Source organism: Suncus etruscus, chromosome 4, assembly GCF_024139225.1.
Source record: "Suncus etruscus isolate mSunEtr1 chromosome 4, mSunEtr1.pri.cur, whole genome shotgun sequence".
In the NCBI taxonomy this organism is placed as follows: Eukaryota; Metazoa; Chordata; class Mammalia; order Eulipotyphla; family Soricidae; genus Suncus; species Suncus etruscus.
In genome coordinates this window covers 20,557,033-20,583,824 of record NC_064851.1, presented here as the reverse complement: position 1 = coordinate 20,583,824, position 26,792 = coordinate 20,557,033, and the positions used below count along the sequence as shown (strand labels likewise).

The window sequence follows — 26,792 nt, the reverse complement described above, 5'->3', positions numbered from 1 at the left end:
GTCCTGCCCTCTTCCCAGTCAGCTGTGCTCTACAGCATCCTCAACAAGGGGGCGGGGCTGCCAAGACTGCACCCTTAAGAGAGGAGGCAGCTGGATGCCCCCAGTATTCAGAGGCTGCTGTGATAAGTAGAAGTCAACGGTGTCTATTCTGAGGGGAGTTGTGCCATGTCCTTCCAGAATATCATCCACCTGGCCCTGGACAACCCTACCTATGTCATTTGCGTGCAGGGCATGGACATCTACCTGGATCTCCGTGGGTAAGGAGCTGGGGGCACTGCCAGGGCTGTGGAGAGCTGTGTTTTACCTTTACCTTCCTCTCCACATCTCCAAGTCTGGCCTCATCTCGGGGAGACTGATCAGGGCCTCCCTTTGTGGTCACTGCAGCAGGAGGAAACCCTATGACTGCCCTGTAAGTTTCTGGAGGTGTAAGGCAGGTCCTTGATATGGGGGCCTGGGTGTGAAAGTTCACAACTCACATAGAGTCCCTGTCTTCTCCGGGCCCAGCACAGACCCACAGTACCCCATGCTTTTCCTGCAGGGACCCTGCGTAGCTCCAATACAGCCACTGAAAGATGGGAGTGAGGCTATAACTTTGGTAGATTCCAGAACTTCAGCGGGTAGAGAGGAATCTGGAATAAGCAAAGTCCCTGCAGAGAGGAGGGGTATTTCTGGCCCTGGGGTCATAGGGGTCACTCTGATACTGTTAACTGAAAGGAGAGGAGGCCTTGAACCCAAGCCATGCTGATTTCAGGCCATGGGAGTGATTAAAAAAACTTACCAGGCACGTAAGATGCTTTAGGCAGAACAAAAAGAATGCACTGGTTAGATGGCACAGCAGAGGCTGAAAGAGAGAACCCCACTTAGTACAGTCTTAGAGAGTCTTATTTTGTGTCTCTAGGTGGGAGAGCAGGAGGTATGTAACTAGTTCTGGATACTAAGCAACAGTGGGGCCTCTGGTGTCCTCTCATAACAGCTGGTGCTGTTAAATATCTGAAATAGGGACTAAGGCGAGGCCTCATTTTAAGGGATTTTTTTTTTGCTAGACCACTTAATTTAACCCACAACCTTGTGGCAGCAGACCCTTGCCTCAGTTTCCTGAGGAAAGATGGGGGAGCCAGGGAGATGATTTAGAAGGCTTGCATGCATGCTTGGTACGCAGGAGGTCTGGGTTTGATCCCTGAGCACTGCACCAGGAATTGCCTCCCAAGGACCTCTGGGTGAATCACTCCCAGAAAATGAGTCTACCTTCAATGGCAGGGTCCCTTTCGGTTGGGAAGGTGATTCCTAGGCCCTGAAACCTGTTCTTTTGGGTGATCCAGGTGTGCCCCAGAGAACTCCAAGTCCTTCACCATCTCTGGCACTCCAGGAGTGTCAATCCAACTGCATGTGGCATCTACCATCCTGAACCTGAAAGAGCCCACAGCTCACTGGTCGCTGTCTGACCACGTAGAGGTGCGGGTGACGATGACCTCTCCCAGCATTGACATGGATGGGGATAAGGTAAGCAGGGAGAAACCCTGGAAGTTCCCTAGAAGCCTTGAGAAAAAGGGGGCTGGTGTTTCCTGTCTCTTCTGCCTCTCCTTTCTCATTTGGCCAACAGCAGGTCAAGTGTTTGTATTTTGGGTTGTACTCAATGATAATGACTCACAGGCCTAGTTTCCAGTTAAAGAAAATGAAGCAGTGCCCAAACTACTAATCTTCAGAATCCCAAGCACCTGTAGATCCTTATGGGCTTCCAGCAATGACCCTGGGCTTGATGCCAAATCAGCTGCTTTCAAAGCCTGACCTGCAGGTTTTTAATAAACATAGGTCTTTTTGAGACATTTTTTGTGTGTGTGTGTGTGTGTGAGAAAATAACCGGGATCAAACTCAGGGCCTCATACTTACTCTACCAATGGACCACCTCCCCAACCCATGGGTGTGAAGGTCTTGAATAGAGTAGCTACTCCTGGGACCAGGTAGTGGCAGAGATTGAAACCCAGGCTCCCTCCTGCACACTTTGCATGCATTCCAGTTCTGCAGATTATAAAGCTTCATTAAGTGATCCCCCAAGTTAAACGAAGGCTACAGAGCACACTGAATCACATGTGAGAAGTGATTTGCCACACTTATTTACATCAAAGGAAACAGACTCAGAGGGATCTTCCTGGTGTGACCTACCCAGGAGGAGACAGTCCTGTGCAAGTTATCTCCATAATGCACTTCTTGTGGGCAGGAGAGGGCTTCCTTGTAGGGGAAACCATTTTTCTTGCAAAGAGATCAGGGTCACTTGTAGGCCATACCATACCTCCTACCAGTTCAATCAACCTCGAGGCAGACCCAGTTGGTAGCTAGTTAATAGCCCTCAGGTGGCTCCAATGTGAAGCTAAATTGGGGACCATAGAGGCCTTTTCAGGACTTGGGAAACTCTTGTTAGCCCTAGTGGCTGGGTTTTCAGGTGGGAGAAGTGCCCTGTGCTGAGGAAACAGTGCTCCAAGTAGGCACTTGCCTTGCATATGGCCAACATGCATTCTTTCTCTGGGAACTCATATGATCTCCCAAGCATCTCCAGGAGTAACCATTGGGTGTGACTCCAAGAAATGAAGCCTCTGGGAGCTGGTAAGGTAGCACAAAGGGCATGAAGGCAGGCTGAATCCATGTGAACCTTTATTTATTTATTTATTTTGGTTTTTGGGCCACACCTGGCGGTGCTCAGGGGTTACTCCTGGCTGTCTGCTCAGAAATAGCTCCTGGCAGGCACAGGGGACCATATGGGACACTGGGATTCAAACCAACTACCTTTGGTCCTGGATTGGCTGCTTGCAAGGCAAACACCACTGTGCTATCTCTCCGGGCCCCCATGTGAACCTTTGCTGCCCTGGGTTCCACCTCCAGCATCCTCAGGAGTTGCCTAGCAATCAGGGACTGAACTTGGAGAGCAATAGCATCCATGTAGGAACAAGTTGCCCTGTCAGTATCCCCTGAGTGGCCAGTGCCCAGGGCCGCTCTTTCCAAAGGTCCCTTTGGAAGTCAGGACACAGATCACTTCCAGGTCCCACCCCCATGGGGACTTCCTTGGCTTGAGCAGTAGAGCCCCACAACCTTCTTATGAGCAATGTCCCAGGGAGGAGAGGTAGCAGGCTCACCACCTTTTCTGACTGAATGGCCTCCAATCCCCTGATCTTCCTTGAGGGCTAAAACCCTTCCTGAGGAGCCAGAGAGATAGCATGGAGGTAAGGCATTTGCTTTGCATGCAGAAGGATGGTGGTTCAAATCCTGGCATTCCATATGGTCCCCTGAGCCTGCTAGGAGTAACCCCTGAGCACTGCCAGGTGTGATGATCCCCCCCAAAAAAAGCCCTTCCTGGGCCCGGAGAGATAGCACAGCGGCGTTTGCCTTGCAAGCGGCCAATCCAGGACCAAAGGTGGTTGGTTCGAATCCCGGTGTCCCATATGGTCCCCTGTGCCTGCCAGGAGCTATTTCTGAGCAGACAGCCAGGAGTAACCCCTGAGCACCGACGGGTGTGACCCAAAAACCAAAAAAAAAAAAAAAAAAAAAAAAAAAAGCCCTTCCTGAGAGAGGCTGAGACCTCCATGTGGGGAGGTGAGGGCATAGGTCTGAGTCCTAGTCAGCTCTGCACCCTGTGCCATGCATGGCTCACAGTCACCCGTAGGCAGGTGAGGCAAAGGCTGAGGCCAGTTACTGTCTCCACAGGTTGTGATCACCTACTATCAGCCTGATGAGGAAGACCCTGTGGCCACGGCAGTGCTCTACCTCACAGGCATTGGTGAGTGCGTTCCCACCATGAAACTGTGGCTTGGGATGTGCCCTCTAGGTAGGCCAACTCCTGAGTCCTGGCTGGATGCTGCAGAAATGGCCCTCATGGGTTGCTACAGAGATCAGTCACATCTCCTCTCTCTGTGCTGAAGGGTTGAGTCCAGCCACACTGTTCCCCACACTCCCACCAATACCCCATCAGCGGCCCTATGCCCCTGCAACATGTACCTGCTCGATCTGACCACGTTAAGTCCTGACCCCTCATTCATTTGAGAAAAACTTCACTAGCAGTTCAGACTGCTCTAGAAAGCAGCTACCCTACCCCGTAACAAGGGACAGTAACACGTTTTCCTTCCATAGAGTAAGGGCTGCCTGGATAGGGATAAACTGTCTAGTCTCTTAAGCTTCGTTCTTGTCAAACTCTTCCTGTCTCCCTGCCCCTTCAAAGCCGTCTCTGCAGCCTTCCATCCTCCCTTTCTCTGGAAACTGCTCAAACTGCACAGCAGCCCTCAGCCAGACCCCCTAGGTGACTGTGGCCCTGGTCCTAAGCTCCATTTCCCTTGTACTGTCCCCACCGTTGATTATAACAGCTCATTCTCTCCCAAGGCAACCCCTGAAATACACCGGACCTGTTCTTTGTGCGCCCTACCCTGCTGGCTGCCCTCATAGCCCTTATATCTTGAGTCACCTCTCCTCCTCCATCCTTCAAACTGGCCAGTCCCCAACCCTAGGCAATCCCCTCTGCCAGCTCTGTCAAAAGGCTCTGAGTTTCATTGGAATCCAACTATGTCCCACATTCTTGAACAGATGTGAATCTCTTTCATGCTAAGGTCCAGTTTTAAACTAGGCTGTACTTTAGAAAAGCACATCTGGGGCCCAGAGAGATAGCACAGTGGTGTTTGCCTTGCAAGCAGCCAATCCAGGACCTAAGGTGGTTGGTTCAAATCCCAGTGTCCCATATGGTCCCCCGTGCCTGCCAGGAGCTATTTCTGAGCAGACAGCCAGGAGTAACCCCTGAGCACCGCCGGGTGTGGCCCAAAAGCCAAAAAAAAAAAAAAGGGGGGGGGGAAGCACATCTGAAGAAACAGGCCAGGTGTCATCTCAGGACAAACTCTCTAGAGCCAGAACCCCAAAACTCATCGGGTCTGCCAGCATTGCCTATAACCTATAACCAACTTCTCACGTTGAACAGCTTGCCTCAGGCATATGAACTGGCCATCTTGCACTTGTAATCTCAAAACAGAGGTTCACTCCTCTTCAGAAGTACCCTGCATATTTGCCCAGCACTGAGCACCCTTATCCTACCACCCTCTGCTCTACTGCTTTTGCCTCAGATGTTAACACAGATCTTCCTGCCTCCCCAGTTCTGTTTACAGCCTGGTTTAACCTTTAATGCTGCTGAGCTGATTTAGAATTCCTTCCCCTCCACCTGCTTCCTTTCTCCCCAAGGCCTGCTGTACCCTGAGACACTGTATGCATGTGACTTCCCCTTTTATCCCCTGAGACCACTGCACAGGAAGCAAGGGACTCTGTCATACCACCCCCAGCCCACCTCATCCATCAGCTCTTGACCAGTGGTCCTATCTCCATGGGCCTTGGGTCCCCGGGCAGGGGGGATCCAGGGCTGGGAAGATAGCAGCAAACAGACCTGGCCTCCCAGGAATGAACTAGCCCCAGTGGTTGGCAACCTGCAGCTCAGGAGCCACATGTGGCTCTTTACACTTTTAATTTGGCTCTTCTATGTGCTGGGCGGCCGCTCCAGGAGTCAGGACTCTGCTCCTAGCCTCTGTCAGTGCGTGCCCTGTATGGCTCTCGTGGTTTTGGCGAGATTTGGCTCAGTTGAAAAAAAAAGGTTGCCCACCACTAAACTAGCACATCAGATGAAGGAAGGAAAACAAGTCAGGTGACCATGAGATTGGGCATATGGGGGGTGCACAATAGGGGCCCTGCTGTCTAGACACTTAGCAGAAGTCCAGTTCCTTCAGCTGTGAAGGGGCTTGGAGTGCCCATGCAAGGAGCCTGCCTATTTCTGATGCTGACTGATACAGGTTCTTCTCTGGCTTTGGGGACCATATGGGACACCGAGGGATTGAACTGCAGTCTGTCTTAGGTTAATGCATAGCAAGACAAACACCCTACCACTTGCACCACCATTCCAGCCCCATGCCCTTCCAGAAAGATCTATGAGAGTTAAAAGAAAGTGTCCCCTTTCTCCATCCTCCAGTCCCCATTTCCTTCTGGGGTCACCTAAGCCTGCTCCAGAGAGCCCCCTCTGATCTGACATTTACTGAGGCACAGCCTATGGACTGGGGTGAATCCAGCCCATGAGCTGACCCTGGGGCCAGTGGCTGAGACCTGCCCCACCCCCCCATTTCAGCCGTCTCCCTGGATGTGGACGTCTACCGCAATGGGCAAGTAGAGGCTGTCAGCAACAAGCAGGCTAAGGTGAGTCCTGTCTGACCCCTTCTTCCTTCACCGTGTCCAAGTCAGCATCTTATAACCTATAGAAGCAAAGCTCCACTGCTAGATTTTTCAGAAACTCAGGTCTAGAACTAGGCTCAGCCTGCCCAGTCTCTGCTTTTTCCTTGTACAGACCAGGTGGGGTGCTGGTTACTTGCTTATCCCTCCCTTCTAGTTCACTCACCAGCTCTGTGCCTCTCAGTTCCTGTAGGCAGAGGAATGGCAAATTCTGGTCCATGGTGATGCTAGAGGAAGAAATACTCTGTCCAGAAGTGGGAGTGGAGGCATATCAAAGGGGCTACCAGTTTCTGCCAAAAATCACTGTGCCCATTATTTTCACAGGAAAACTGGGTGTGGGGCCCCGGTGGCTGGGGTGCCATCCTGCTTGTGAATAGCAGTCCCACCAACGTGAACCAGAAAGCAGACGAGAAGACCATCACGAAAGTTATCTTTCCAGATGGTGAGGGAAACTCCATCGTGTGGGACCTATCTCTGCCCCCTCTTCTGGGCTTCTGCTGGCCTCTTGTGTCTTCTCTCTTGCCTGTGGATGTGCAGGCTGAATCTTGTCTGAGGGGCAAGCAAGGTTCCTATGCATTAGAAGCTCTGAACTGCAGGAAGAAGCCATGGGAAGACCCAGATCTGATAACAAACCTTTACCTCCTGTCTCTGCATCTGAGCGGTTCCCCTCCTGGCTTTGCATTGACATCTGTAAACTGGGCACATGGTCCTGGCTTCATGTGGTGGTTAAGACTGAGAAGTCGGATTTTGGAACCTTGTGGCAACCAGGGTACTAGGTCCTAGCAGTAGAATAGGGTGTCCTGCCTCATCTCAAGGCGACATGGGAAGAGTCCCCATTGAACAGTTTGTATTGGGCCACACATTGTGGAATTATACAGCTGTGTGAGGTGGTGAGGATTAAGTGCCTCCCTCATTCGAACCAAAGTTGGGGGCTGAAGAGATGGAGCAACAAGCTGGAGCTTGGGCTTTTCACGTAGGAGGCCCAGGTTCCATCTTCCAGCACCTCTGGCCCCCTAAGCACTATTTATGATTCTCAGCCTTCCAAAAAAAAAAAACAGAATAAATATAACATGCCTGAATAAGAAGCACACTTGATGTAAGCTAGCACAGGCCCTCAGCTCCAGATACCCCCTCTTCCTTTGTATCCCCCATAATGCTGGCCTCTAGAAGCACGTGACCTTTGACTTGTCTCATTCCAGAACTAAAGAACCTGTCCCCGATGACACTGAGTGTGCAGGGTCCCCGCTGCGTTCTGAAGAGGTACCAGCTGTTACTCTACACCACTGAAGAGGAGGCAGAGAAGACTCGTGTCTACAGGCACAAAAGTGAGTCTTACCTTTCTATAGAGGGAGAACGCCTTTCAGAAATCTGTTGAAGTCCTGAAGCTGTAGACAAAGGTCTGTCCTGGCCAGACTTCTGAACCTGGGGCTCTGTCTGCTCCAGAGACTAAATGTGTGAGCAAGTCATTGTGTGTCCAAGCTGTGGTTTCTAGTGGGGCAATGATGGGTCTTCTCCCACAGGATTTTGTTTGGGGGCCACATCTGGCAGTGCTCAGGGCCTACTCCTGGTGGTATTCAGGGATTGCTCATAAAATGTGGCCATATGAGACCACTGGGATCGAGTCCAAAAAAAAAAAAAGAAAAAGAAAAAAGTACAGTAGGTAGATTACACATAATCAACCTACTGTACTTCTTTTACTTTTCTTCTTCTTTTTTCTTTTTTTTGGTTTTTGAGCCACACCCGGTGGTGCTCAGGGGTTACTCCTGGCTATCTGCTCAGAAATAGCTCCTGGCAGGCACGGGGGACCATATGAGATGCCGGGATTCAAACCAGCCACCTTAGTCCTGGGTCAGCTACTTGCAAGGCAAATGCCGCTGTGCTATCTCTTCGGCCCCAACTTACTGTACTTCTCTGGCCAAAACTCCTACGGGGTTTTTACTTAAGGCCACACCCAATGATGCTCAGTGGTTACTCCTGGAAGTGCTCTAGAAACTATACAGAATTCTGGGGATTGAATCCGGGTCAACCTCATGCAAGGCAAGTGCCCTCTCCACTGCTATTTCTCCAGTCCCCTACAAAATTTTATATAGAAAAGAGAATACATATTAATAAAACACTGTAGCCTTCTATGAAGGAATATCTCCTAATTACTTCTGCCAGAAGTATTTATAGGAAGGGTATGTATGGGCCATATCTAGTTATATGCAAGAGTTATTCCTGACTCTACTTAGGCGTGACCCCTGGCAGTGCTTTGGGGTAAGACATGTTGGTGCTGAGGATTCCAGCCAGGCTTGAAGGAATGCAAAAAAAAAAAAAAATGCTCATACAATTTCTTGAGTCCCACCTGCCAGAAGTCTTAACCAAGTTCAGAGATAAGAAGCCAAGAATGGGGCCCGAGAGATAGCATGAAGGTAGGGCATTTGCCTTGCATGCAGAAGGGCAGTGGTTTGAATCCCAGCATCCCATATGGTCCCCGAGCCTACCAGGAGCAATTTCTAAGCGTAGAGCCAGGAGTAACCCTTGAGTGCTGCCAGGTGTGACCCAAAAAAACAAACAAAAAAAGCCAAGAATGCAGAGGGAGCTAAGTTGGGGTGGTGGAGACCAGCAAAAATCCCAGAATAGGGAGCCGGAATGGTGGCACAAGCGGTAAGGCATCTGCCTTGCACACACTAGCCTAGGATGGACTGCGGTTCAACCCCCCAGTGTCCCCAAGCCAGGAGCAATTTCTGAGCTCATAGCCAGGAGTAACCCCTGAGCATCACTGGGTATGGCCAAACCCCACCCCCTCCAAAATCCCAGAATAAGGGCCAGAGTGATAGTATAGTGGTAGTGCATTTGCCTTGCACACAGCTGACCCAGGATGGACCTCGGTTCGATCCCCGGCATCCCATATGGTCCCCCAAGCCAGGAGCAATTTCTGAGTGCATAGTCAGGAGTAACCCCTGAGCATCACTGGCTATGGCCCAAAAACAAAACAAACAAAAAACCCAGAATAATCCGTTGTAGGTGGAGGTGGAAGACAGGTACAAGGAGAAAGGGAGCAGGGAGCCCTACCTGAAAGTATATCCTTCTAAGAATCTAGAATTTATATTTTGGTCATCTCCCAATTAATGCTTGGGGACCTGGGGACCCTCCTAGTAATACTTTGCCAACTAGGCTGCAGTTCAGGCCTTCATTGTGGCTGCAGTAAACAATATGTGCTCAGTGAATCAGCCAGGGCCACTGAAGCTCTCTTCTGAGATGTAAAGGCAGCACTTGCTATTCTTTTTTTTTTTTTTTTTTTTTTTTTTTTTTTTTTTTTTTTTTTTGGGCCACACCCGGTGACGCTCAGGGGTTACTCCTGGCTATGCGCTCAGAAGTCGCTCCTGGCTTGGGGGACCATATGGGACGCCAGGGGATCGAACCGCGGTCCGTCCTAGGCTAGCGCAGGCAAGGCAGACACCTTACCTCCAGCGCCACCGCCCGGCCCCAGCACTTGCTATTCTTAATCTGAGATGCAGTGTGTGGGCCCTCTGGGGCCTTGGTGACTCAGGTAAACAGGTCAGAATTTTACTTGGAACAAAGCAGGAACTACCATCCTCAGATCTGGCCCTGCTGCCTAGTGAACAGGTCCAAGGATTGGGGGCAGTGGCAGAAGTCTGGTGGAGGGTGGGGTGGAATTGGTGGTTTAAGTGGAAAAATAAGTGTCTTGAAAGGGCAGGAGAGAGTACAATGGTCAGAGCATTTACCTTGTACTTGGGTTGGATCCCTAGCATATGGAAATATGGTCTCCCAATCCCTGCCAGAAGTGATTCTTAAATGCAGAGCCATGAGAAGCCCCAGAGCATTTGAGTGTAGCTAAAATATGTGTGTGTGTGTGTGTGTGTGTGTGTGTGTGTGTGTGTGTGTGTCTTGGGAAGAGTGACCCCTGAGAGATGGAGAATGGGGAGGTCGAACTGGAATGAAGGTGACAACCCCAGCGAGTAGGGGTTCTGCTTTCCTCTGGGCTTTTCCACTTCATGATCTACCGTATTTTCCGGCGTATGAGACGACTTTTGAAACAAAAAAAAAAAAAGTCAACCGAAAATCAGGGTCGTCTTATACACCGAGTATATCCCGAAAAATGTTTCAATATGCCACTAAACGAAAACTGTCTGAATATTGCCACAAAACAAATTTCCCAACTCGATCCTGCACCAATCACTGCAAGGCTGCTCAGACCACCTCTCTAACTCAGCCAATCCAAGCAGGCTTTTGATGCATGCAAATTAGACAATGTTCTGGACCCGAATCTACACTGTCAAAAGCCTGCTCAGATTGGCCAGAGTCAGAGAGGAAGTCTATGACAGTATAACCTTTGAACCTTTGCTTGTTGTGATTGGCTCACTATGGTACATACAGTTGCAGCACAGGAAAGTTCTGTCTGATACAGCGAATATAGGCCTAAACCTATGTTTTAACTGCAAAATTAGGGGGTCGTCTTATACGCCCAGTCATCTTATACGCTGGCAAATACAGTAAGTAGCTGGCATAAGCAGTTTCCCCTGGGACAGTGGTCGGCAAGCCCCAGCTCGAGAGCCTCATGTGGCTCTTTACACTTTTAATTTGGCTCTTCTGTGTGCTGGGCGGCTGCTCCAGGGATCAGGACTCTGCTCCAAGCCTCTGTCAGTGCCTGCCCTGTGTGGCTCTCAAAATAAATTTCAATCGTGATTTTGGCGAGATTTGGCTAAGTTGGAAAAAAAGTTGCCCACCACTGCCTGGGAGAATCTTTCTGCTTCAGAAATCCTTAACCCCACACAACACAGCTGCTAGACCATCCTCATAGCTTCCCTAGGCTATGTTGAGTCAACTTGAGGATGAGGCTGCCCAGACCCTTTGCAGTCTTTCCTTGAAAACTTGAGAATATCCTCCCCAAATTGGACAAAGTGGCAGCCTCCTGCTGAGAAACTGGACCCTACCTAGCCCGGTGGTTTCAACCACTGTCCATGACTCAGTGTCAGCTGAAATTTCCTGCCAGTCCATAGAAATTTTACTATGCAGAAACCAGAGCACTAGGACAGCAGGGAAGGTGCTTGCCTTGCATGCAGCCAAACCCAGTTAATCCCCAGCAACCCAGATGGTCTGAGCATCACCAAGAAAGATCCTCAGTGCAGAGCAAAGAGTAACCACTGATCAGTGAGTGCCCTGTGTGGTCCAAAATTAAAATAAAAATCATTGTGTCCCTATATAACAAACTTAAGAGGTAAGCAACCATTTTTTTCTGGAGCCACCAGCTTGCTGGTGGTGCTTTAGGAACTAAGTATATATAATGTTAAGGGATCAAGTCAGGGCTTCCTACATACGAAGTGTGTGCTCCAACCCATTGAATTCTTCACAGCACCAGCAGTAATTTATTCTTGATCAGTAGTTGAAAGCCATTGCTTAGGACCAGAGGAGAAGATCAAATTGCAGAATGCAGGCATAGCATGCAGGAGCTCTGGGTTTAATCTCTGGTATTGCATGCTCCACTGAGCTCCCTGAGAGGTCCCAAAGGGCAAACACAAAATACTCTATAAGCCCCTTGAAGGCAGATGTTCCATCAGTATCCCTACTTCAGTGGTATTGCAGATCACTGGAAAGTATTGATGGTTTTCCCCTTGCCTCATATTTGGACCAGTCAGAAGCCAGCTGGCAGGGCCGGAGAGATAGCATGGAGGTAAGGTGTTTGCCTTTCATGTAGAAGCTCTGTGGTTCGAATCTTGGCATCCCATATAGTCCCCTGAGCCTGCCAGGAGTGTAGAGCCAGGATTAACCCCTGAGTGCTGTCAGGTGTGACCCCCAAAAGAAAATCAGAAGCCAGCTGGCTCCTGCATACCAGGACACTCCAACCTGTCTTTTTTGGGAGGATCTGGGCCATACTGGGTAGTGCTCAGGGATCACTTCTCTTGGTGTGGAGCTCAGGGAACCATATGTGGTGCCAGGAATCCAACCCTGGTTGACCACATGCAAGGCAAGCACCCTACCTACTGTACTATCATTCTCGCCTCGCCAGCCTGGCTTCTGACATGAGCAAGCCAGTGCCCTGGTGTATCTGAGACAGTGAAGGGCAAGGATGATCCCCGTTGATTTGTCTCCATCCTTTCCAGAAGGCGAATCTCACACCTATGAGTTACTGTTCAAGCCTGGTGAACACTCCTACACTTTTGCCCCCCTTGAAGACAACTTGTCGGAGACCTTCTATGTTGAAGCCACTGAGTTCCCATCTGCCAGCTTCTCGGGCCTGATCTCCTTTTCTGTGTCTCTGGTGGAAGTGTCTCAAGACCCGGTATGTCCCCAAGCAGCCCTTTGTGCAGGAAGTGAGCACTAAGAGCTGGAGGATAAGGTGTGGGCCAATGGAAGGATTCAAGCTGCCTGGAGGGAGGAGGAGAATGGCAGAGACTAGGTGAGGGACTAGAGGGGCCAGCTGAACTTACTGCAGGCAAGAGCCAGGAGGAGAGATGACAGACTTTGTCTTCTCCCAGACCTTTCCAGAGACCCTGGTGTACAAAGACTCTGTTGTGTTCCGAGTTGCTCCTTGCATCTTCATTCCCAGCACCCAGGGACCTCTGGAGGTGTTCCTGTGCAGGTAAGAAGCCCTCAAACCCTGCGGGCTAGGAGAACTGTCAGGAAAGTGAAGTCCTTCTATCCTCAATAAGTTCTGGTTCATCAGTGTGAATCTGATCTTGCAGCACTAAAGGCAGGCTGTAAGATGCAGTATCCTCTCACCCTACCTCTTGGAAATAAGTTGACATCCTGACCTGGTGCCTTTTGGGGGTCTTGAAAAGCAGCATGAAAGGGAAAGAGCAGCAAAGAGTGTCCAGATAGTCCGAAGCCAACTGGTCAAGCAGGGGTCTTCAAACTACGGCCCGCAGGCCATATATTGTATTTATTCCCATTTTGTTTCTTCACTTCTAAATAAGATATATGCAGTGTGCATAGAAATGTGTTCATAATTTTTGTTTTCACCATAATCTGGCCCTCCAACAGTCTGAAGGACAGTGAACTGGCTCCCTGTTTAAAAAGTTTGAGGGCCCCTGGGTCAAAGCATGGAGAGAGGGAGGAAGGAGTGTCAGGGAGGTACTGGGAAGATGTTTGCATAGGTTTTACATACAGGAGGCCTGAGTTTGATTCATAACACCACAGAGTCTCCCAACCACCACCAGGGAAAGTTTTCCCAACACATTCCAGTGTGGCCCAAGAGACAAAGTATGGTCACCTGTAAGGACCTCAATTCACACCTGATCTTAACCCAAAGGCCGAGAAGCAATATGACCCCAATCCAGTGAATTCAAGCTAGTTTTCTCCCAACTAGTGGTCACAGGCAGGATGGAGGGAGAGATCATGGGAATCCTGGGCCTTCTATTTTGTGATGTTCCCCATTGGGACAGCAGCAGCATCTTCATGGTGGAGTTGGGGCTCAGGTTTGTACTCAGTCCTGTCTTCTGCAAAGGAGAGGATTCAGAGCCACCCACCAGTCACCATAGGAAGGCCCCAGAACCACTCTCTTGGCATTGGTCTGGAGGATGCATGGCCTCACCCCTACCCCAACAGAGGGAGCCAAGAATGCCTTTTGCCAGGAAAACGCTGCATCTAGGGAGGATGAGAGAAAGAATCCCAGAAGCCACAAACCCTTCTGTCCACATGATGTCCCCATAAGACCAGAAAGGAGAGGCTCAGGAGAAATAAGCAGGCTAATATGCTGACTTCTCATGCCAGAGGTCTGGATTTGATCCCTAGTACTGCACACTCCCCTGAGCACATCTGGGTGTGTCCCCAAAACTTAAGGTGATGAAAAGGAAGAGATGATTTAAGTACCTACTCAACCACTGGTGAACCGAATGTGGAGCAGAAGTATAGAGGTTAGATCTCAATGTTGCCTTGAAAGCTGGAACACGTGGTGAAAAGTATCCCCAGAGTTGGAGGCCTATAGCCCAGGAGATAGTGACACTGCTTTCTCCGAGTGTAATGGAGGACTCTGCTTCCAGGAGTGAAGTAGGAGATAGTGAGCCTCAGCACCTGGAGTTCCAGGGAAGCTTGGAAGCTTAAGGAGTCTGGGTACACCTGAGCTCCTAGGCCAGAGCTGTGCCTGCAGCTCTAAGATTCAAGAGCTCTGCTCTAGCCTGTGCCCCACACCTCTCGGGGTCTCTAGCATCTTGGCTGCTTAAGAAGTGAGGCTGTAAGGGATGACAGAGCCAGGGCCCAGGTATCCCCTTACTTGGCACTAAACTTGTTCTGGCAGCTGACCCAACTGCCAGGAGCTAAACCCAGTAATGTGGGCAGGCCCCTCTGAGTTACTGTGGGTGGGGGGCAGCTCAGCTAACCACAAGGGCACAACAGAAAGTCTGGAGACTTTCCCTAAGCAAGCTTTTCTCCCAACAGAGAGCTGCAGGTCCTCAATTTCCCGAGCGGTGTGTCAAATCTGACCGAGAAGAGTAACAGCCAGCTGACAACTGTCTACGAGGATCCTTACCGCCTGGGCAGGTGGCTGCAGGTAATAGCAGTCTGCAAATTGAGGCATGCTAAACCCAGAACCTTGGGCCAGAGCGGTGGTGCAAGGTATAAGGTGTCTGCCTTGAGCACACTAGCCTAGGAAGGACTACAGTTCTATCCCCCAGCATCCCATATGGTGCCCCCCCACAAGCCAGGAACAACCCCTGAGCATCACCAGGTGTGGTCCCAAAAAAAACCAACCCAGAACCTCCACCAGGCATCCCTTTGACCTCCCCAGCCCAGCCTAAGGAGAGGAAACTTTGCTCTGAAGGAGTCTCTGAAGGCTAAGACAGCCTCCAAGCTTTCAGGTTTTGTCTACATCTGCCTTTTCCAGTAAGCAGACACTCCTGGCACACCCCAGAACCTTCACCCTAGAGCTTCCAGAAGTTGCCCAGGTGCAGAGAGGTTGGGCGGTTTCTGAGCTCAGACCCTGCTCTAGGATTAAGCCTGATCCTGGCAGAGTTCAACATCTGGAAACCATTGCCCACTTCACAGTGATAGACCCCATTCTGCCCCCAGAGCTAGAGCTCAGAAAAGGGGTGACCACTGTCCCTGACACATCCCTTTAAGAATGAGGCACTCTGTCTAGTCTTTGACTCAGGAAGCAGCCAGAATAGGGACCAGAAAATGAGGGATGGAGACTAGAAGAACCCTAGGCAGATATGAAGACCAAGATAGGTGGGAGCTGCTCTCAGGTGAAAGACCTTCCTTACTAAGACAGAAGCTAATGCAAGCTAATTGGGAATGACTTGAATGGGGGTCTATGGGAGGGGGGAAGAATTCTGATTCAAATCCCACCCCGGAGATACAGAGGGCAGGGTGTTTGCCTTTGTATTCAGCCTACCTGGGTTTGGTCCCCAGTGACCCGTTTGATCCCTAGCCCCACCAAAAATCTCTGAATGCAGAGTAAAGCCCTGAAAATGGCCAGGTGCTCCCTCCCACAAAAAAAAAAAGCCCCTCAGATAAAAAAAAAAAAGCTGAAGAAAGAAATAGGATATTCTAGTCAAGGGGGAGGTAGGTACTAATGACCCCACCACCACCAAAGGGCCAATGGCCAATGTGTAATCAGATTGGAGTACAGAAAGATGAACAAAGGGGGAATTTGGGGAGTCTAACTTTCAACAGAAAGCCAAACAAGTCCCCAAACTTGCTCAGAGGGAGGTTTGTGTAAGAGCCAGCAGAATGGAGGGGATTGTCTGACACCCTACTCTGCAGGTGACCAAGGGAGGGTGTGGGTCTCACCGCCTGTCCCCCTGTCTCCCACAGGAAGAGATAGCCCTCTGCTATACCCAGGCTCCTCACAAGACTGTCTCCTTGGTCCTCGACACCCCTCGCCTCCTCGTGCTGGAAGATTTCCCCATGAAATATTCACTGGTGGGGAGGGCTCATGTTGCTGAGCTAAACTTGCTTCTATCTCTCAGGCCTGGTGCCTGCCAGAAGGGATGGGGGTCAGAGAGCCCACATGGCCTCCAGGGCACCTGCATAAATCTTGGGGGATTGGATGGGCTTCAGTCTGGCTTTCCTAACATCCTGTCCCATGGGGGTCTCCCTCCAGAGCCCGGGGATTGGCTATGTGGTGAGACCCACTAATGATCACAACGTGGCCAGCATGGATTGTATCGGCAACCTGATGGTGTCTCCGCCTGTCGACGTTGAAGGAAAGGAGTACCCCCTGGGCAGGATCCTCATTGGCAGCAGCTTATATCCCAGGTGAGATCACTTGCCTACCCCAAGGAGAGGTCCCTTGTTTTTGGGGGGGATTTTTTTTGGTTTATTTTTTGTTTGTTTTGGTTTTGATCTTGGGGCCACACCTGGCAGCACTCAGGTGTTATTCCTGGCTCTACACTCAGAAATCGCTCCTAGCAGGCTTGGGGGACCATATGGGATGCCACCCTCAGGTCTGTCCATGGTCAACCGAGTACAAGACAAATGCCCTACCACTGTGCTATCACTTCAGCTCCCAAGTAGAGATCCTTGTTCACCCAGACCTGCCTGCTACTCTCCTCAACTTGGCTGGTATATACTCTGGACTGTCTCAGATAAGCCAATATATATTTGAGGGTTTGATTCATAAAGTTAAGAGCAGTGTTTCAATGCCAGGAACCATTTGGGTCTAAAACATCCCCTAGGATAGTCCAAAGGGCCATAGGGAAATTTGTGTGAATGGTGGCAGTGTGGGGAGAAGGCTATTATGAGACTAGGGGATTAAATAGTGTAGGATATTGGGCCATAGGAAGGACCAAGGTGGGGTAAAAAAAAAAAGGCAGAATATTGTAAAAATAAAGCAAACTGGGGCCAGAGAGATAGCATGAAGGTAAGGCATTTGTCTTGCATCCAGAAGGATGGCGGTTGGAATCCCGGCATCCCATATGGTCCCCGAGCATGCCAGGAGCGATTTTTGAGCGTAGAGCCAGGAGTAAACCCTGAGCACTGCCGGGTGTGACCTAAAAACCAAAAAAAGAAAAAAGAAAACTATCCTTTAGTTTTGTAGCCACACCTGACAGTGCTCAGGGATCCCTCCTGACAGGGCTTTTGAACTATATGTGTTACCTGGGATTAAACCCAGGTCAGCTTCATACAAGGGAAGTGCCTCAAATACTGTACCTCTAGCCCCAACCTGTCCATTCTTTGAGAGGTGCATCCATGAGTTCACATTCCATGCTAGCTCAAAATCAGAGATCCAGCAAGATGCTTCACAACTGTATGCCTAGACTTTTATTGGCCATTTGTCTAAAGCTAGAAAATGACGATAACCTAGAGGTGGCCTTGATCTCACATCTCTCAGCTCAGCCCTGAGTTAGGCCCTAAATTGTGTGCTCATGTCTTAGGGATTGAACCCTAGGCCTCAAATGTGCAGAGACACTATTATTGTCAAGGTGATGGGGTCCTTATAAACAGTTCTACCTGGGGTCAAGTATGTCAGCTGCCCAAGGGGACCATGAGGGCTAAGGCTGCCGGGCCCTCCCTCCAGCAAGGACAGTCGGAATATGAGCAAGGCGCTCCGGGACTTCCTGTATGCCCAACAAGTGCAGGCCCCAGTGGAACTCTTCTCTGACTGGCTGATGGATGGCCACCTGGACCAGTTCATGTGCTTCATCCCCACAGAGGCCAAGAGAGAAGGTGAAAAGGTCTGTGCTGGGGGCTGGACAAAGGTATCTGTGTCTCTGATTCATCTGGAGGCCCTGGGAAGCTCCTTGTGGTGGTAGAGGGGAAGCAGCAAGCATCTCACCCTAGTTGTTTTCCAGGACTTCCGGCTGCTCCTGGCCAGCCCCACCTCCTGCTACAAACTGTTCCAGGAGAAAAAGGAGAAGGGCTATGGAAGCATGAAGCTGTTTGAAGCATCCCAAGAGGACCAACTCCTTCGTAACAGTAAGGACCCTTAGAAATGTGGCAGAAACTAATCCCTGCCATCCCAAGGCCTTTTCTAGACAGTCACTTATATATAGGATCCCAAGGAGCATAAAGGCTTCATGTCCCATATTAGAGCATCTTGTTTGTTCTCTTTCTGGGACTCTCTGGGTACTTGGATAGCACCAATGTATCAGTCAGAAGTTCTAGGGTAGCTGAAAATCTGTCAAAATATGAAGGAAAGGGGCTGGAGTAATAGTGCAGTGGTAGGGCATTTGCCTTGCATGTGGATGACCCAGGACAGATCTGGGTTCAATCCCCAGTGTCCCATATGGTCCCCCAAGCCAGGAGCGATTTCCGAGTGCATAGCCAGGAATAACCCCTGAGCGTAACCAGGTGTGCCCCCAAAACAAAACAAAAACAAAAACAAAAAATATGAAGGAGATTTAATTAGCACAGAGGGCCAGTGAGATGGCTCAATGGTCGAACACATGCCTTGGTTCCATCCCCAGCCTCCTAGGGTCCTATGGGCATAAACAGGATTGGCCCTAGCCCTTTAACCCTGCTGGGTGGGAACTCAGATAAAATTGGAGGCAAGCTCATGCTGGTTTTTCTGAAAATTTTGCCTTACATGTGACTGATCCTGGTTCAAGTTCTGTTATCACCTGGTCCCCTGAGCAGAGCCAGAAATAAGACCCAGATGAGGCCCAGGTATGGCCCAAAGCAGTGGACCATACCTGCCCAGTTTTTTTCTTTTTGGCTTTTGAGTCACACCTGATGATGCCCAGGGGTTACTCCTCGAAAGCTTGTGTAACTATAAGGGATGCTGGGGATCTAACCCTTAGCAGTCACTGTACTATTGCTTCAGTCTCAACCTACCCAATTTATTTTAATGCAAATTAGCAGCTGGAGTGATAATACAGCAGGTGAAGCCTTCTACTTGGCACCCTATATGGTCTCCTGAACCAGGATGGTCCCAACAACAAAAATTAAAACCTTTAGAAAAATTCAAATAGGCACATAGATGGTTCATGTTGGGTATATTATACTAACACTAGTTCCTGGGTTTACCCAAAGGACGTGGATTGAGTGAACATTGCACAGCAGGGGCCACTTGCTCATCATTAGGGAACCACAAGCCAACAGTGCTTAGTGCTACAGCACTTTTGGGAGAGAAAGGGGCCTGTGCAGGAGGCACACCTGGTAGTGCTCAGGATCATATGGAATGCCAGGGAACAAACCTGGGTCAGCCGGTACAAGGCAAGTACCCTATCTGCTCTGGCCTCCTGTGGCATGACTTCTAACAGTTGTGGGAACCCAAAGATGGTGAGGCAGGAATGTTCTCTAGGAATGATCATAGGAATGATCTATCTGTGTGATATGAGGACCCATAATGTCACTGTGTGGACACTGTAGAGGTAGAAGTTTCAGCCCCACCCTAGATCTCCTATACCCAAAATAGCATTGGCTCTCTAGAAGTGTAGGGCCCTAGACATTCCCCCCACCCCTCACACACACATACAGGATTACACTTAACTGAGCATAAACCTTGAACTGTGCTCACAGCTCTTTCCTCTTCCCTCATGACTGAATCAGACATCTCTGACCTTGATCACAGGGGCCAGTGAGACAGCTGCAAAAGTTGCATCAGGCTTCTCATGTGGGATCCTCAGGCTTGGTCCCTGAAACTACATGGTCCCCATGCTAGGTCCATGTACTGGGAGTGATTCCCTAAGTAGTACCGGGTAGGGACTCCCCCTTACCAAATTAAAACTGGCAGCTAGGAACAAAATGACATGGCCAAGCAGCTAGGTAGAAGGGAGTCAGGCTGTACAGGACACACTGCTCAGAGGTGGCCAGAACTAACCTGTCAGAAGTCACTCTCATATCAGGGACAGAATGGCAGTGGCAGAAAGTGCTCTTGGACCTGGTCAGTCACTGGTGATGGCACACGACCTGGTAAGGAGGGAATCATCCCTGAAAACTAACCAGGTCACTTCCATAGTCACTGGTTCAAGAATGCTTACCTTAGGGACCAGAGCAATAGCACAGAGGTAGGGTAATTGCCTTGCAAACTCAAGCAAGTTCGATCCCCAGTATCCTGTATGGTCCCTCCCCTGCCACTAACCCCATGGCCCAAAAGTATGTCAGTGTCTCTCTTTCAATACAGTGGATAGGTTATCTGCCTTGTCCCCCCATGCCAGTAACCCTGTGGCCCAAAAGCCTGTCTCCCCTCTCTTCAATGGATAGGACATCTGCCTTGTCCACGTCTTACCTGGGTTCTATCCCCACCAAGCCTTAGGGTCCCCTAGGAATGATTCCCAAGTACAGAGCCAGGAGTAAACTTTGAACACTTTTAAGGTATGACTCAAAACCCTCCCAAATCCCTTTATTTTTAATTTTTGGTCCACACCCGATGGTGCTCAGGGATTACTCTTGGCTCTGCACTTAGAAATTGCTCGTGGCAGGCTCGGGGAACATATGGGATGCCAGGGATCGAACCCTGGTACAAACTTCCTACCGCTGTTTTATCACTCCGGCCCCCTCCCAAATCCCTTTAGCTTTGAACTTGCCATCCCAGTTGATTTGTGTGTGATAGGAGTATTGCTTAGAAGGTTCCCACAAAAGAACACATGCCCATGTCCAGCAGGGAGCACTGCCCGCTTTGACCAACAGACCTATGTCCTCTCCTGCAGGGAGGCAGGCCTACACCATCAACCAGCTGCTGGCCGATGAGAACCTGAGGAAGCAGAATGACTATGTGCAGGTAGTGGGCCATTGGGACCTTCAACAAGGGGGATGGCAGTGACACCCAGACCCCACTTACTAACTGAACTACTGTGGTCCAGGTGTCATGCAGACCCCTTATGAGAATCTCTAAAACAGTGCAACTAAGTCAAACCAGTCTCGCAGGAAAGGGGTCGAGTCTTAGCAAAATGCTAGGAGGAGCTCATGCATCTGACTTCATCTACTCACTGTGCTACTCAAATTGTCTTGAGTCTGTGATAGAGCCCCACCACCACCACCACCACCACCACCACCAAATAGTACCATTGCTCAGCATTACTCTGGTTTAAGACCATCCCTGTCCATCTCTCAAGTTCTGTCTCCGACCCAAACAGGCCGGCACCTTCTTAGCACCTCCTGGAGGATACAGCTCACTTAGTGCCCAAGTCACCTGCCCATCTCAGATGGCCCAGATGGCAGCCAAGCTGGGGCTCACAAGTTGTAGGATTCCCAGGGTTCTCATCCAGTTCCTCATGGGGAAACTGGGGCCATGGTTGCAGTGTAGCAAACCCTCCCTTGCCCACAGAATCCTTAAGTTGGGGTGGTGGTGACCTCTACAAAATCCAGGAACCTGCCGGCACAATGAGGACTAGCAGGGTACAGGGTCAAAGTGTATGAGTACTGCTGCACGTATCATGGGTGGAGTGGGAATGAAGCCTAGTCAGGGTCAGGAAAATTCATAGGGTGAGCCTCTGCAGCTCTGAGCCCCTATCCTGGTTACCCCTTGTCCAGTTGGGAAATTCCTAGGGAAAAAGCATCAAGCCTATGCCTAGGTCAGAGTTTCTTCTTGCTCACCCCACCATCATTCTGCCCCCTTTTCAGCCAGATCTGTGGACTAGGAGTCCCACGTTGACTCACTGTGGGATCCTGGCTCCTGCATTGCCCACCACCCACCACCAACTCCTTAGAAGGGGCTGGGTGCTGTGAGCTCCTGGCTCACAGCAGGCAACAAGGAAATGGTCACAGTCTTAGGCACCCAGTCAGCCCCTCTCATCCCTACCCGCAGAAATGCATCGACCTGAATCGAGGCCTGCTGAAGCAGGAGCTGGGCCTGGCAGAGCAGGACATCATTGACATACCCCAGCTCTTCTGCCTGGAGCAGTTGACCAACACACCCTCCAACCAGCTGACTGACAAGCTCTTTGCAAGGCCCTACTTTCCCAACCTGGTGAGGAGTGCAGCAGGGGATTTGGGTAAAGAGTGGGTGTCCTGCCTATTTCCACTTGGCAATGTCGGTAGGAGCACTACAGGCCAGGGTGTCTGTGCCACGAAAGATGGAAATTCTCCCTCACTTCACTCAGGCAAGGGTCCATCCCCCCCAACCAACACCAAGAAGTAGGCTAAGTGGCTAGCAGTTACTGTGGGCAAGCACACAAGGGTCTACTGCTAGCTAGTTCCAACTTAGGGCACGATCTGAGACCCACCTGAGACAGTGTAACCACACTGAAGGGGTTGATGTATGCTACATTTGAAGTTTTGGGGGAAGCCTTGAGCGGAGTCAACCTGTCCACATATCCTGAGAATTATTTATAGCTAAGGAGAGGGGCCGGTGCAATAGCACAGTGGGTAGGGCGTTTGCCTTGCAAGGGGCCAACCCTTGACAAATCCTAGTTCGATTCCTGGCATCCCATGATTCCTCGAGTCAGGAGCGGTCAGGAGTAACCCCTAAGTACCACCAGGTGTAGCCAAAAAAAAAAAAGGGTGGGGGGTTTTGTGGAAATCAGGTTCTTCTAATAGCTTTAACTATTACCCACTCTTACAGCTGCAAATGATGGTGATGGGCAAGCATTTGGGCATCCCCAAGCCTTTTGGGCCCCAAATCCGTGGGGTATGCTGCCTGGAGGCAAAGATTCAGGAGTTGATGAGGCCCCTGGATTTCACTTGCGTTTTCATCGACGACCTTGACTGCTACCTGACCGATGTTGGAGATGTCTGTCCCTGTGCCAACATCCGCAGGACGCCCTTTTCCTTTAAATGGTGGCAGATGGTACCTTAACCCAGTCTCGTGCCACTCTCCCCAACAGGAATGGCCTGAGACCACCCATCAGTACTGGTACCCTGGGTCCTGTTAAGAGTCCTAAATCCCACTCTCCTCAGGAGTCACTTGAGAAGGTACATGCCTGTTTGAGCCCTAGGAAACCCACTTCAGCTAACCCCATTAAAGTCCTTGCTGTTCTGAAAGCATGTGGGCAGTGGCTTCCTTGTGTGTAACAGGGTCGTAGTTAAGGACAGAAAAAAAGCCAAGTGGCTGATGTGTGTGGGAGCAAAATAGGCTTGAGATGTCTAATAGATCTCAATCTATGGTACTCACTAGCTCTTCAGTTTAGTTCTGGGCCCTTCTTCCCTGCATGGTGGTCCCTAAAGTATTGAGTTTGCAGGCCCTGGACCAAGTAATTTGCACTGATCGTGCAATAGTGCATCAACCAATGGAAATGGCTTACCCAGCCACCTGGGTGTGCAGGGCCCCTGCACTTTCCCAATACCATATCCCCATTTCTCCCCACGTGCTATCTTGGGACACTAACCTTCCTGGTAAAGAAGTATATGCTATGTTTACAGACAAGCATCAAACTTGGGGAAACTGGGAGCCTCTGGATTCCCATCAGCACCAGTTTCTGCACAAGAAGTGGGTCTTGCATAAAGCACCAGACAGGGCCCTGCCATGACTGAAATTAGCTACTCAGAATGATCAAAACTGCAAGATGGACATCCTGAAAAAGTGGGCCAGCTCTGTCCCTGCAAATGGGGTTGATAGCATTAGCTTGCTATCAAGGCCTGTGTGGAGTCAAATCTATCTACCCAGCACTACCCCACTCCTCAGATCACTTTTCCCAAGAGCCAGCTCTTTCCTTCAGGGCCTACCCAGTGCCAGCAGGTCTCCAGCTGAGGCAATCTTTTGACCTTAAGTATCCCCCTTCCTCTTGCTTGGCTATCCACTATCCGGAGCCTATTACCTATCTGTAGGGCTTTCTGCAGGATTTGGCATGGGCCAGACAGGGCAGTTACCACCAAACTCCTACCTCAATGCTTGAAATTAAGGCAACCTCTCCCCCAGTTATACTTGGAGAATCCACCCAGCCTTATTGGGAGGTCACAGGTCACGGCTTCCCCAAAGGTCCCATCCACTACCTCCTCTGCAGCAGGGGTTTAAGCAGCTCGGCAGGATTTCTGGACAGCTAAAGTAGCACACTCCTCCCCCACTGGAGACCAGAACCCACTAGTTTCCTATGCTGTCCCCTACCCATATGCAGAGACCAGATCCTGCGTGTGGGTCCTTGGCACTCATGCCAGCATCCACCTTTCTGCCTGCCACAGCCTAGGCTGTTATTATCTGAGGCCTATTTCACCTCTTTTTTTTTTTTTTTGTTTGTTTTTTTGGGTCTCACCCGGCAGTGCTCAGGAGTTACTCCTGGCTCCATGCTCAGAAGTCACTCCTGGCAAGCACGGGGGACCATATGGGATGCCGGGATTCGAACCGATGACCTTTTGCATGAGAGGCAAACGCCTTACCTCCATGCTATCTCTCCGGCCCCCTATTTCACCTCTTAAGAATCAGGAAGGGACTGAGATCACGGGCTAGCCAGGCCTCACAGGGGCCATAACTTGTCCCTGCCAGCAGAGGGAAGTAGTTGGCCTTCACATGGATCTTCAACTGGCTGCTGCTCCAAGCTGGGTAAGTGTGGAAATCAGCAGTCATTGACTGTGCAGAGGGTCAAACTGTAGGAATGGGTTTGCAGTTCATAGAGCAGCCAGCACTATCCAGATTCTGTGTGTGATGACCAATCTGAGGCTGTCTGGCCACAGATGGGACTGGTCTGACTAGTATCTCAAAACAGTCCACCATCTTGGGACCCCAAATCAGGTAATTCCCCATCACGGCCAATAGGACCAGTGGTGGAAGGCCAATTGCTTCCCTGGAAGTGCTGAGGTGTGTGCACTACCTTTGGAATGAAACTACCTTTGCTCTCCAAGCCCCAACATGAGGGAGGGACTCAGCCCAGCATGAGCAGGTGAATCATGGGAACTGTCCCCTATCCCCAACCCCCCACCCCAGTCACATCTCGAGACAAGAGACACCAGTTTCAAACGGCTGTTCCCCATGACAACATCCGTAAAATGCTTCCAGGGGTCCCTCGTGAGTAATGCAGCAAAGGTGCTCGTGGGGGAGTCACCTAAAATTTGACTTTTTAAAAAGAATCGCAAAGGCCAAAACAGAGTAAACAATGATGTTGTTTATTTAAAATGCTTACTCCAAGAAATATATATATATATAAAAAAAAGACAATTACAGCACTAAACCAGGCACCGTCGATCAAATCCCCTCCTTCCTGGTTCCCCTTCACGCTGAGCCTCTCTTGCCCGCCTTCCTCCTATGTCTACTTTCTCCTTCCTGCGCTGGAAGACTTGTCGGGCAAGTGCCCCCAGGGCCAGTGCCCTGCATGTTCCCTGCCCTGTGCCTGTCCCTCACCTGCCCACTCCTCGTTCTCAAGGTTCCCCAATAGGCAAGTTTATTCAAATCCTTAAGGAAAGAAAGAGGAGTGCTGTTGGGGACAGCGAGATCAAGTCTATCTGGAAGGGACTTAAATCCTTTCCTACTCCAGGCCCTGGTAAGGGGGCATCTGGATTCAGCTGGTGGCGACTTTTAGATGAGTCCATTAAAGACTGAAGCCCCGAATATGGCTGAGGAAAACTCCCAGTGACAGCTCCATCACCTCTGGGCCACAGCAACACTAGTGGCTATGCCTGTGGATGCCAGGAGTGAGTTTGAATGAGCCCCTTTCCAGAAAAAGAGACTCATCAGGGAAACGGATGGGTCCCCACACACATGTACAGAGGCTGGAGTCAAGAGGTGGGTGACTTGGAGATACATCGGGTTAGTTTAGCAGAAGCTCTCAAGTTGCAAAAGTTTCTCCCCTGGACTATTGACTGAACAGTAGAAATGAGCATGAAATCAGACTTAAACCTCAGCAAGACATGGGCCCGTCGCCTAGGCAGACTGGAGACTGGCTGGATCAGAAATCGGTAGACGCCCTGCCAAGGCAGAAGCCGATGTTCGGAGTGATGGAACAGTAGGGAAAGAAGCCACGACTAGATCATTTTTGGCATTTTAACATCGAGACAATGACAAGCGGTAACAGTAGCAAAGCAAAAAATAAAATTTTTAAAAAGACCAATATTCAACTTTCCCATCCACCCAAGTCTCTCCCCCACCCCCAAGCACCACTGAACTAAAAAAAAAAAAAAAAAATCTATTTTAAAGCACCCAAACCAGCCCAGACCCTCTCGAAACCAAGAGCCCCAGCCAGGGCTGACCCTCTCTTGGGTCCCAGTGAGAGCAGGGTTCCGGGAAAGGCACCTCGTAACTCACACAGAGTAGCGCAAACCGGTGACGAGCTTGGGCAGAGGGCACTTGGCAGGGGGAGGGCCAGGGTAGCAGTCACAGCGTCTGCGCTGACACGTGGGGAAGGGAGACGTCTTCAGGAATCCCAACTATTTGGTACCACAGCCAAGCAAGTGTGACTAGGAAGCTGGGTATGCAGAACAGGCGCTGTGTCTCAGAGCAGAGCAGACTGTTCTAGCAGGATCCAGCCGGTGGGGGGGTAAGAAGCACAAGGCGAGGAAAGGCTGGTACGCAAAGGGCTGGTCCCTTCTTTGCAAGGACTCTAGAATGCACTTTTTGCTGCTGGCAGATCAATCTCTAATGGCGAATGCTGGGGCAGTGGCCCTGGCTCATCTGAGGGGTCTTCAAGCCCATCTTGAACCAGATAAAATGTCCCCCATGTCTGTATTTCCCCTGCCCACCCCTGTCCCCAAGTCCCCCACTGGTTCTGCAATCACCTGATTTCATTTGGACTTCTCTTACAGCTAAAGGAGATATAGAAATGGCTAAACACAGAGCCCGGGGAACGGCAGAATCTATGAATGTTGCAGCCAAA

The 26,792-nt window shown here is 50.3% G+C and overlaps 2 protein-coding genes across 3 annotated transcripts in view; one reads left to right on the top strand and one right to left on the bottom strand.

Moving 5' to 3' along the window:
• PADI2 (peptidyl arginine deiminase 2) overlaps positions 1 to 26,792 on the bottom strand; it is a 651,199-nt gene that overhangs the window by 304,882 nt on the left and 319,525 nt on the right. The gene's annotated exons all lie outside the window — the stretch shown is intronic.
• On the top strand, positions 166 to 22,852 carry PADI6 (peptidyl arginine deiminase 6). Its single transcript, XM_049772017.1, has 16 exons — positions 166 to 257; positions 1,320 to 1,500; positions 3,694 to 3,766; positions 6,134 to 6,201; positions 6,559 to 6,676; positions 7,434 to 7,559; positions 12,339 to 12,517; positions 12,714 to 12,817; positions 14,611 to 14,722; positions 15,988 to 16,095; positions 16,277 to 16,431; positions 17,693 to 17,849; positions 17,967 to 18,090; positions 20,766 to 20,836; positions 21,863 to 22,024; positions 22,619 to 22,852. The coding sequence occupies exons 1-16, from the start codon at positions 166 to 168 to the stop codon at positions 22,850 to 22,852; spliced, it is 2,064 nt and encodes a 687-aa protein (XP_049627974.1).

What these genes read in the sequence shown, in the direction of transcription:
- PADI6 (XM_049772017.1), top strand. Translation starts at nt 166, where the DNA reads ATGTCCTTCCAGAATATCATCCACCTGGCCCTGGACAACCCTACCTAT. An exon ending in GAAAGTTATCTTTCCAGATG is followed by an intron (nt 6,677 to 7,433) that starts GTGAGGGAAACT and finishes GTCTCATTCCAG; the next exon opens with AACTAAAGAACCTGTCCCCG. An exon ending in CCAAGAGAGAAGGTGAAAAG is followed by an intron (nt 17,850 to 17,966) that starts GTCTGTGCTGGG and finishes GTTGTTTTCCAG; the next exon opens with GACTTCCGGCTGCTCCTGGC.